Raw genomic sequence first — 12,621 nt, forward strand, 5'->3', positions numbered from 1 at the left:
AAGGCCACACCAATTTAATTTCTTGGTTAATGGATTTTCATTTCAAAAAAAAAAAAAACAATTTTAGAGAAAAAAAATCATGAAAACAGAAGGTTGGCCCAGCCTTCTGTTTTCATGATTTTTTTTTCTTCTAAAATTGTTTTTTTTTCCCGAAAATAAAAATCCGTTAACCAAGAAATTAAATTCGTGTGGCCTAAGACCCCATTAATACCAGACTTCGTGAATCGGGATTCACCCATGCAGGCACTGGGATCGATCCCAATTCGCAAATCCTGGTATGAATGGTCCCTCCTGGTGAATTGGTATTAGTTTGGATTCGGAACGTTCATACCAGGATTCACAAATCGTGATCAATCCCCATGCCTGTGTGAATCCCGATGTGCAAATCCTGGTATGAACAGGCTTTAATGTATCATATTGGCACCACATTTGAATCAGCTAAAGGGTTTAGTAGCAACAAAGGGTTAACCAAAAGCTGATACAAGGACTTTTAACAGGAGGCTTAACTGCTCTAAAGTTGTGTTAAAGTTGTGAGAATACAGGACAGAAAAACACACTTACCCCCTGGCCTCTTGGGTGGACTGGCTGCCCTCTGTGCACCAGTGGGATGACTCTGCATGAAAACAGCACAAATTTCTGGTTAGATTTCTAATTCCATTGTCACAACATTTCAAAAACTTTTAAAAGAACATTGCAACAGTAAATATTACCTTATGCCATTAGAGAGAGAGGGGGAGAGGGAGAGAGAGGGGGAGGGAGAATTCCTGTTTAGTGGGTTTGCCTTTCTTAAAAAAATATCATACACGTACATGTACAGTGTGTCACATATGGAATGTATCAACTCAGACATGTAGTGTTGTTATGCAAGTGTGTTACCAACGCCCTTCCACCCACGCAACAAAATTTATGAGAGGAAAAATGGGAAAGTCTTCTTATATGTCTTCCCTTCTTCTAAGGTTCCAGAGTTACTTAAAGTTGCAATGCTAGCTGCTAGAAAATGAAAAAAAATTAGTATCCCTCATTCTTTCGTCTTAATTTCCAAAAATGCTGCCCAAGTTTAAGACCGGTGTCTGGCACAGCCCCAAAATTGTCACAAAAATCTGTTTGTGTCTCAACTCACTCAGAGAGTGTCTCAATCCAAACTGCCTAACATTCAAAAGGAAAAATACTATGGATGGCGCAAACTGGTCAATTTACCACAAAAATTCTCCTTCTGTTTTTATCAAGTTCAATAAACATTGGACCACTTAAAAGCTTACGACATCCTACCCTGAGAACTGTAACTCTTCCAGTAGTGTCCAAGTAGGCCTAACAACCAACTAACCGCCGCTGGTTCATGACCCATCCAGCAAAATTCTGGCCTACGGTTTGTAACCCTTTCCAACAGTATCTAAGTAAGGTGAGCAACACTCGCTAGGAATTGAACCCTCGACCTCTTGGTTCTGAAGCAGGCCCAACAACCACTGATAAATCACTACTACTAGTAATTCGTTGCTTCAATCTACCTAGCAAAATCATTACAAGGACTGCAACCCTTTCCAGCAGTATCCAAGGTGAACAACGCTGGCTGGGAATCAAACCTGTGACCTCCTGATCCTGAAGCAGTCAGACCCAACAGCCAATGAACCATCCTTGGGTTCCTTGCTTCAACCTACCCAGCAAAACTCAGGACTGCAACCCTTTCCAGTAGCAGCAGTAAGGTGAGCAACACTGGCTGGGAATCAAACCCTCGACCTCTCGGACCTACAACCAGACGAGTTAAGCACCACAGTGACTGTTTCAACCCTTCACCTCACCCAGCAAACTTCTTCCCCGCAGTTTTACGAGGCTGGGTGGATGGAAAAGACACTCAGCCCTCTGGCATTTACACGGGTCCAACAACAAGCCTCGCCCACCGCCCCACAGCAGGGTCTGATTAAACGTGCCAGGGCTCGAAATTCATTTTTGAAAATCTGTGCACTGGTGCACCCAACCAAAACAATTAGATGCACAGAAAGAATTTTGGTTCCACCACAAAATAAAGTTGAATGTCAGCAAAACATAATTACAAAGTTTAACGCTCTTAAGTCAGTTAAGAACTTCAGTCTGTAATTCTATAGCTAACTTCAAAGAAAGCACAACTGTTGCAAAAGGTTATTTTCCTTTTTCTGATACTTACATTTCAAGAATATTCTGCATACTAGTGTACAATAGTACCTTTACCCTATAGCCTACAAAAATATCTAATCACAGTCAAAAACTAGGTGCACAGCTCCAATTTTGGGTGCACACAGGTGCACATGCACCCACTATTTCGAGCCCTGCGTGCTCAAGGAGATGCAGCAAACTTGGGGAAAACATCGCTGGAGGATCGTGCCAAGGAGGGCTCCTTGAAGTGATACAGCTGTTGTGGAAGGTCTTGATAAGGAGCCAAGTTTTCATAAACTTTAAGTAATATCAACCAATTATCCAAGAAAACAGGACTAAGATCTCGGTGATGATGTGTAACAGTAATGTTATAATTTTGAAATCCATGAAATATGATTCTTTCTCAAGTTAGGGAACACAGGGTGCATCTTGGCTGGAGTGTGGTTGAAACCTTACACCTGTTGATGTACAGTACAAGAAGGTCTTGGCTTTACGCCAAGTCTGTGGAACTTTAAGGAGGATTTATGTCAAGTTGACAGGAGGCAAGACAGAGGGCCATGCAAGTGAAGTTACTAATAATTTAGAGACTTCTAACAAATGACCTCTTTATATTTCTGTGTAATGGCAATATCACAGTTATTGGATTTGTTACTTTTGTTGAAGAGTTGAAGAAGATTAGTAAAATACATATTTTGCTATCAAGGTTGCTTGAAACTGTTTTGAGTGCTTCCTTTCCTTCCTAACTATCAATGTTGTAGCTAATATGCAATGTCGATGAAGATTTATACTATTAAAGAGAAAGAAATATCTTGACTCAATTTCAGCTTTTGGAGGGTAAGATGAGACCCATTGTAACAGTTACTCATTCAACTTTTAGCATGCTTCTTGAAGTTATAGAAGGGTTGCAGTCTTAGGCTACAAAAAAATTGAGGTCAAGTTTTTTTCCTGGCACTCTGGTTTAATCTTGACCTCTCTCTATCAATAAATTCAACCAAAAACCAAGGCAGCAAATTGTTGCAGCCTTATGACGCGATTTTTTAAAGTTGAATAGTCTCTTCCGTAATTTGTTGTGAGATGTAGTTCCAGACAACTGTTACAAAAGGGTAAGGGTGTGTGGTGGGCGAAACTAGTCTGTGTGGCCGGGCTTGAATAAAGTTCTAAACGGAAACTATGCGGCTACAGCCTGAAGATGTGGCGTGAGTGTGTATGGCTGGCTTGAGGTTCTCCACTACTATTTGCCTGTAGTTCCAAACATCTGTTACCTGAGGCTGTGTTGCGGGCAGAAGTTTGGGGGCATCGGCGAGCAGGATCCTCCCTGCCTGTGCCAGCACTGACGGGTCCTCCTGCAGCAGGGAGATCTGGGGAGGGGAGACAACAACAGGACATTATGAGAGTACAAAGGAGGACGGGGTGTCCCTGTGGTGAAGTGGTCTGCGCCTTCTGTCTCTCACCACATCTGGTTCAAATTACTTGGACCAGAAGAACTGGGGTTCAAGCCCCAGGTAGGACACCTCTGGACAAGAGGCGCATTGCGTCATACCAAAGACTTTATAAAAATGGTACATACTTCTGAGACAGTGTGGAAGTTAAACACACTTCACTGCCAGTGGACTAGCCCCCTGCTACAGTGATTGCACCACAAGTGTGGCCCAGGGCTATGAAATGGAGATGGGCACCGCCCTATACATCAATAATGGTGTGGGAGGATTTTAACTTTAACTAACTTAAAGGAGGCCATATACATCAGGGCACTCCAGCCATCACTCAACAGAGACAGTGGGCGTTATAAACTTCCTGGCACGTTTGACCAATTGCTGATGTCACGTATCCGTAATGACACGTGTCAATAAAGTCATGTGTCCGTAACTCTCCCAAGTTTACGTTCGGCAGTGATTGGTCATTTAATATTGATCCTGAAGAAGGCGAAGGCGACAGTGGTCGTTGAAAATTTGATCCTCGAATACCTTAGTGTTGGAAGAAAGTTTAGCATTGTATTATAGCAGTAAATTATCAATCTGTGAAAAAAGTGCTTCATTATCTGGGTTAGTAGATCATAAAATATTGGTAGATCATATGACATAAGACAACTATAAAATAAAATTTATTTATTTTGATTTAAAATGATAGTTGATAGACAAATATAAGGCAATAATGATAAATCTGTGAATACAGTTTTTTATCATCTAGGTTGGTAGATCATAACACATTGGAAGATCATTAAGATATTTGTAGATCATATTGAGATATTGGTAGATCATAGATCTACATGTAAAATATTGCAGTTATTCTAAATATCCAGTGTAGTCAATGTCTATATTATTAGGTATATTAGCCATACTTTGGGGGCATTTTATATCACTATGCAAGACATTCTCTTGATAAACCACATTCAAGATTCAAGCACCAGGCCCTGAGAATTGCTTGAACCCTTAGGCTATCTGTCAACAGTATGGAACAGTTCAAAATAAACAGCCTTGTCACCTAAACACCACGCTTGGTTAGCATGTACACTGTGTGGCTTTGCAACTTGACTACTGATGAATCCGGAGAAAGGACATGTTTCAAGGAGGCCACAACAATTTCCTTCTTGGTCCTGTTGACATTTTCTACGCAATTTATTTCATTAATTTGATTTCTTAATCAGGTCATTTCCCCTTGACTTTTCCTGCACTGCAGTGGCATTGTTACTTCCGCATTCGGTGCATTTCTTTGCGTTGTGATGCGTGAAAAATACCCCCAAGCCGTACATATACAGGACCCACATACAGGCTCTGTATATATGTATAGCCTATATATGCTACAGGCTTCCTGCAGGACAAGGGTTAAAGTAAAACCAAGCAAGATAACAAGATGTAAACAGAGGGCTGGGAGGAAAATTCCATATCTCACTATATTCACTCCCTAAAAATATGTGTACCATGTACATGTACCAAGGTACTGACTTTCCCTTCAGACATTATTGTTTTCAATGAAGTCAAACCCAGCTAGTTTAAATATAGCCAAAAATTGTATTTAGTACCAGTACCAGTAGCCTATTGTTACAGCAAAGTCAGACACAGTTTACTGACGCATGTATGTTTTTCCCTATGTTTTTACCATGTATTTGCAATTAGCCCACTGGCATGAACTTGCAATAAACTTCTATTCAAATCCAAGAACCAAGAAATACATGTAAAGGCACAGGCTTAGCTTGCTACTTTTTTTGGACTTCATATTAAATATTAATGACATAGATATCTTGTTGTATACAAATGTGACTCAAACTTCTTAGCAACATCACAATTCCATTGATCACACGATTTAGAGTGCAGAATAATACAAAGGTGAGTAAACAGTGTAAGGTGAGAGAAAGTCAATATTGATATAAAGTCGGCAGCCTAAAAATGTTGTAACAAACTTTGGTAAACAAGTTGTGTGTACAAGCGGTGATATCTCGGCGTGTATCACCTATACTTAGCCTTCTACGGTCACCCACAATTGAACCCTAGCTCTTTTTCTGAAAAATTTCAAAAACAAATCTTTCTTCTTCTTCTTCTTTTGTCACTATCAACTGAGGAGAAGTCTGATGCTATTCCAAGTAGCTGCTAGTGCAAATTGTGGCTTCACTACACAGCTCGCATCTTTGCAAAGCACACGAGTCACCCCAATTATATTCTTCTTTGTGTTTGGTTATTTTACCTTAAATCTTAAGTTACTAAGACTGCTGTATACAAATGCACTTAGAGTCTGATAAACAATTTTTTTCATATAATGCCAGTTATTGTACAACACCTGCAAATGATACAAGGTACATGCATGGATTGGTGGTCTTCTAGAATGGGATAATAATGAAGGATGGAGATGTCAAATTTTTAATCAGAGTTTTCGTTTAATGACAGTTTTTTGTACGTAAGGTGGTTTTGTACTCAACAGTTGTTTACAAATCCTGCATTAATCAAGACGAATCAGTATCTAAAAAGCTTCATGACTTTAACAAACCCCAAAACCACAGCTTACAGTAGGATTATTGCTAACAATACACCCACAGTAACAGACTATATCATAGGTGAGTTATTTCCCAGCTCACCTGGTACAGGTAACGACAGGTGAGGAATGTTAAAGCCTCTATGTTCTACATACCTGGTTGTCCGTGGAAACCCTCACGCCTGTGAAATGCTTCACCACCTGTCCGATCAGACTGAAAGAATAGATACTACTGCTCACTGCCTCCATACTCAAATATTTCTGTACCAACATCTGCTCTTTTTCAGCAGAAGCTCGAGAAGAGTCCCCTTTGACTGAGTCTAGGAGCGGCCACTGTCTCTAATAAATTAGTCAACTCTACAGTAGAGATGCTGAAGAAATCGTCATCTCTACCGTAGTCTATGGTAGCAAAAAGCAAGAATCTTGAGCTAAAACTGTCTGCAATAAATTAGTCAACTCTACAGTAGAGATCCAGAAAAATTATCATCTCTAGCAAAAAGCAAGAATCTTGGGCTAAAACTTTCAACCAAGCACAGATTCACTTCTGGCTCTGTACTGATCGCTGTACATGTGTTTACAGTTCATAGCAGACAAGTTGGTCCATGGTCAAACCAGTTTTTCCAGTCAATACAATCCCATTGTTCTCACTTTCTTTGTCAGATGCAAAGGTACTAGTACTGTCAGTGTCAAATAAAGCATAAAATCTCAGGTGAGTGAAACTATCATTCTCAATAGAATCAACTTTATATCAGACTTTGTGATATTAAACCTTGTCTAAATTTTAAGATCTAGCTCTTTCCTAAGAAATTCCTGTTAACAACAAACAATAGAATGATGCAAACAGAAGACAATAATACAAATAAAAATTTGCATTATAACAATTGTCAAAAAAGTGGCCCATGTACATGTGGCCGAACAAGCATTCGAAAGTAAATAAAGGATTTGATTGATTGATTGATTGGTTGATTGATTGATTGATAAACTGAACTTGTACAAAGGTTACAAAAAGTTTTTCTAATATCTCAGTTTAAATGTTTATCTAACAACTGTCAGATAAACACCTGTATAAAACAGCAGATAAGTGGGTAGGATTAGGATAATTCCCAGGGGAATACATTATCTTCTTAATCTCCTAACAGTACATTCTCCGTGCTTAACCTATGTTTTTGAAGCATTTAGTATGCCTTTATACAGTACTAATAAACAAAAGCACTAGCATTCGTAAAACACTGAAACTGAGCCAGGTCCTTACATCTGCTTGGAGATTATAGCCACTATATATATAGTATCGTATAAGTGGTTTACATGTAGTTGTCTGTTAGAAAGGTAATTTGAATGTAAATTCTGGGTGGAGACATGTGTAAAATTAGTTTGAATAACAAAAGCCTAATCATCTATCATTAGTTTCAATAACAAAAGCCTAATCATTTATCTTTTTAGGGCTCCCATGGATATCAGTTACTTGTTAACTGAAGGGACTACCCTAAAGATTGATAAATAAATAAATAAACAAATAATTGTTATGAATTGTTGAATTGTCCTCACTTTCCTAAAGGTTCATGATGACAGATACAACATGTACGGCACATTCTCTCATTTTCAGGGACCCAAAATGTGATAATCATTATTTCCTTATTACATGAAGCTCTAACAGCTTACAGAAAAGTATAAACTCGTAAGTACTTAATCACAATGACTACTCCACTTTAGGTGTGTGATCATGATCATCCATACTGTAACTCAGCACAAACCACTCCATATCTGTTGAACAGAAAAACATTTCATATTTCTGGCACACATGCCAACATCCACACCTGAACAGATGTTAAATATAAAATCAGGTTTATGTGAGCTTTCTTGTCATGCAATAATTTTTCTTCTGACGCTGGGACAACAACTAAAAATTCCACTTAAACACTGCAATGAAAGAGGCATTCGACTGGTATTTGTCTTAAGATATGTCAACAAACACACAAAAAACGCGAACATAAAACCACCGCGAAGATTTCTGCATTTACAGTACTTATATCACATTAGCTGTAAGAAAGTCACATCCCACCTTGTAGTAGCCACAACTCTTTGAACACTTAAGGACTGTGTATTTGATCTATTACCTCACAAAGACCTTGAGATGTTGTTCAAGTGCAAAGCCTGGCTATACATGCTGGTTCTTACCCGCCCAATTGTGCAATTGGCACACTCGATACCCAAGTCAGCCCTGTCTCTTCGCAGTAAACACAAAAACACAACTTGATCTTGCACCTTTTATAAAACCAGCGCGCGGCCGCCTTTGAAGCATAAACAGCGAGCACACACAAACTCGTAAGCACACAAAACACTACAGAACAACCACGAGATACTTAGCCACATGATTTTATGGAAAGTTTTACATTAAAAGTTGTCCGTAAGTTTGTTTAACAAAACCACCGAAGCAGGGAGGTAGGAAAACAAATTATGTTACACGGAGGGAGGAGAGGCACGGTTTTTGTGAAGCTGCAACAAAAGAAGGAATTTGTTGAGACAACATAGTGGGGGTTTGAAGTAACAACCGACATTCGTCTTGGCTTAATTTGGCTCTGGCAGATCAACAGATTAAAGATTAAGTCAGACTTAGGGATTAAAACATTTATGTTATATCATAAATATGTAACAATGCCTACTACAGTTAAAAGTTCCCAAGAAGACCAAATCTGGTCTATATGGACAGGTGGTTGCTTGAGACAGGGTTCTTAATGCTTGTGTCAATGGGAAAAATTATCTAAGGGACCACCAAAAAATGGTCACATTGGCTAGTAGATCTATGTAGACTGTTTGTTTGACTGTAAATGTAGAATTTAGAAGAAGTCTAGAACAAGAGGATAGCAATGACTCAATAGTATAGCAAGAACGTTAACGTTCGAACGATCACATACATGTACATGTACATGTACTTAGTTAGGAACTGACATTGAACACATCTTCAGACTATATCATCTGGTCATTCAGACAAGATACAAACCATAGAGCTACATTTGGTTTAAGATTACATACTACCGTACCAATACTATGCTTTCATTATTTTCTTAAATCATGACACACTACGTCTTCATTACGCACAACTTGACAAGTAGCTGCATAATCCAAACAGTGTGTTGGACAGAAGCCAACAGTAGATCTATACTATAGAGTAGCACTATGGGATAGAGACTTGTGAACTTATAAGGAACTACACTATACAGCTATAACTGACAAACTCTGATGCCTTTCTCTGATGCTTTATAATTTAGACAATCAGGCGCAATCTAAGCCAGGTTCTACCACAATTCTTTACCTTGGCACGGTACACTGTATGAATGACTGAGTAAGAAAATGGCCAGGCCCCTCCAAAGAAAGTTCCCAAGGTGAGACAATGACTGTTTCGCTTGACTTGTAATCCCCACACACTAGCGCCTTTCTAGAACAAACAACCTGACAAACACTTAACACCATGCATACCTGGAGCACGTAGGAATGTCTTCGGCCTGACCTCCTTGAGCAAGCTGGCATAAGTTCCTACCCATCCATGGAAAACCGTTACTCCAAGCTGACACCACGATATCTACAAACTGACCTGGGTCACAGGCCTGCGGGGGCTGTTGCAAAACTTCTGATATCCTCAGCAAACAAAGTTATGTTGGGTAACACTCTACAGTAACTCCACAGTAACTCAAACTATGCTGAAACATTCAACTCCAATCCTCCAAGATTATACACTAGACAGCTGTTTTTATCTATCTTTTGTTACAACAGTCTAGAGCAATTTTACTGTGTCCAATACTTTGACGTTTTGTTATGATCCCCTTTGAATGCCCCCACAAAAACATTGGCAGAAACTTTAACCTAAACCCAGAAAAGTGACTCCACCTGTTTTATGTACAACACCATTGATATGCAAATGAGCCTCGGGCAAACTCAATTCTTGCCTTAACCTTAATTAGGACGGACATAATGAAAGGACGGGAAAGGGACATCAATACCTGTTTCAGTACTTTGGGAATTTTTGTGTCGAAATCCAAGATAAAATAAAAACATAGTCCTAAACTCAAGGGTCGGAAAAGCAGTTTTATATGTCACTTTAATAGATTTACAGATATATAATTACGAATAGGATGAATGCAAGGAGGCTTGCAGTACTACACTGTATATTGATAAACTAACTTGATTAATTTTTATAGATTACGAGTGGTAAAAGAAAAATACAAAAATTGCAATGAAACCTCGCATATTCAGTTTTCAAGTGTTGAGAAAGTCTTAACTGCAAGTTGCTAGCCTCCACCAGGCCTTAGTTAGGGGTCTATTGGGTAGTAGAATTTTGCAAATAAGGTGCATAATTGGCCAGGGGAGTGAACCTTGTTGTTGTTACCTATGGTAGCCAAACTTCCCTGGCAAATCATTTTTCCTATCCGGATACATTTTACTATTTTTCAGACAGTGTAGTTTAAGTTTCGCGGTGACTAACCATTTGCCACCAACATCTATAATCTTATATATTTCTCTTCTTATATATAAAACATCCTGGTGTACAGAAACCCAAACTGCTGAAAGTGTGCCCATACAACTGTTTCCTTCCTTCCTTTCTAAGTGGCCACTGAGATCTAAAAGCCTTAACTACAGTCTGCACATGGGGAACACTTCCTGGCAAATATTGACATCGTGTCAACAGCTCGAAGGTGTTAGTTATGACTGAGGGTCGAAAGATTACAGAAACTACAAGTGCTAACCTTTAACCTGCTTTGTTTTTCTTTTCAAGGCATCTTCATATGAGGTGAAGCATAATGCTTTCTCAAGTAGCTAGTGGTAGTGCAATGCAGCTTCGCTACTAACTTAAGGTAGCCTTTTGGTACCACTTTTGTATTGAATACTACTCTCCAAGCAGAGGTTCGGCACCAGCTTCGTAGGCACACTGAGCGGTAGCAGCTGGTTACTAGTTTATTACACTGAACGACCTGTCACACCTAACCTTTTCATATCTAATTGTAAGCGTTCTTTAAAGCTATCTATTATTAAATGAGAATCCTCCTACAGTACTCAGTGGCAACAAGTTCCACTATACGATGGTTCCAAGAATAATACAAATTTGAGTCTGTTCACTGGACCAGCCATATCCCCGATCATCCCTGCCTTTGTGTTCCTTATCAGTCAATAACAAGTTGGCTCAGGTAAAACCGCGGTAGGATTCCTCTCATATCACATAATCTCTCGCCACAAAGGGACCTCATCCCCGCAAAAGGACACCTGCGCCTGTTTTCTTTCTCTCTTTCAGGTCGCGGCGACAGAAATGGTTCCGCTGAAAGGGAGGTAGATTTTGTATACACAACACACAATAGGAAAGCCTGTGGGTTCCCCTCGCGGCTATATCCCATTGAGTAGCTCCGCTCCCAGCTGTTTTCATACAGAATAATGGCTGTAGGTTGCGCTAATGCATGGCTGTAAAGTTTTAGGACGTTTACAATACGATAATGGTTTGATGGTGGTGGGTTAATGTTACTTTTGACTCATGCAAATTGACGAATGTAAGACATATTAGTTTGAAAGGGCTTCATTTTTATTTTATTTAAGTACCATATGGCGACGAAATGTTTAAGACGATAAATTTCATACCAGGAACTAACAACATGTGTTGGACATAGTAAGTCTTGGAACCGAAACAAGAAGAAGAAGCATATACAGGATACTATTAGTAGCCATGTTGCTACAATAAACACGATGGCACACACAATTTCCGGGAGCAGAACTGATATATCGGTAGCCAGTCTCGAGTTTTCTTTCTATCCCTCTGTTTCTATGTTGTTCTCTTGCTTCATTTTTCTCTGAAATATCCCAGAGCCACAGACATAACTTATGTAGCACAAGAAAAGATGCATTACTGTAATTAAGAGTAGATATCCTTGTGATGCAAGATAGTTTATATAGAAATACCTGATCATCCACCTGTTGTGGTGACAGGTGTATCTTTGCTGCCATTAGGCCAAAGGAAAAAAATGTTTGGTTTCCGGTCACCTGACCTATCCTAGCAAAAACCTACCAACCCAGGGGGGGGGGGGGGGGTGACTGTAAGAAAGGAACTTAAAATTTCTGACATGACATCTTAGTGATGAAAACATTGTACAATCGCTTTCTAACCATTTTCCTCAGGTCTGTGGCAATAGAAGATTGTGCTTGTGCAAGGTATATCTATATAATCGAAATATGATGCTTAAGTTCTAAACAAAAAAGGAAAAAACTACATACCAACGCTAATTTTTCAGCACCATAATTGGAAACACAACATTAATTTTCCTAGGCCGTAGGGATAGAACTCTTCATCTATTATACATAACTGGTATTTACAACTACAATGCTCAGTAAAATAAAGATGAGGAGTGGAAAATTAATGGATCAAAATTCTTCAACTAGAAAGAAAAAAAGAGCAAGCGTTCAATTTCTTCCAGATTTCCTATTGTACGTGTACGTGCTGTTTTGGGAACTTATCGCTGGCGCGATGAGTTCGCATTGCCCTCTCACAGAAAACCG

The 12,621-nt window shown here is 39.3% G+C and overlaps 1 protein-coding gene across 5 annotated transcripts in view; it reads right to left on the reverse strand.

Moving 5' to 3' along the window:
- The window catches only part of LOC136448133 (uro-adherence factor A-like), a 41,697-nt gene that overhangs the window by 14,308 nt on the left and 14,768 nt on the right, over nucleotides 1-12,621 (reverse strand). For 3 of the 5 annotated variants that reach the window (XR_010757835.1, XM_066447292.1, XM_066447293.1), the window contains exons 9-10: nucleotides 3,390-3,485; nucleotides 562-613 (exon numbers count right to left, since the gene is read on the reverse strand). Coding sequence is in view for 4 of the 5 variants with exons in the window: in XM_066447292.1 (XP_066303389.1) it covers nucleotides 562-613; nucleotides 3,390-3,485 (148 nt within the window). In the remaining variant the exon portion in view is untranslated. Of the gene's footprint in view, nucleotides 1-561; nucleotides 614-3,389; nucleotides 3,486-6,246; nucleotides 6,380-9,564; nucleotides 9,698-12,621 lie in introns of those variants that run through there. The other 2 variants (XM_066447295.1, XM_066447294.1) reach the window with 2 other exon arrangements.

The sequence above is a fragment of the Branchiostoma lanceolatum genome, chromosome 14 (assembly GCF_035083965.1).
Source record: "Branchiostoma lanceolatum isolate klBraLanc5 chromosome 14, klBraLanc5.hap2, whole genome shotgun sequence".
Taxonomy (NCBI): domain Eukaryota; kingdom Metazoa; phylum Chordata; class Leptocardii; order Amphioxiformes; family Branchiostomatidae; genus Branchiostoma; species Branchiostoma lanceolatum.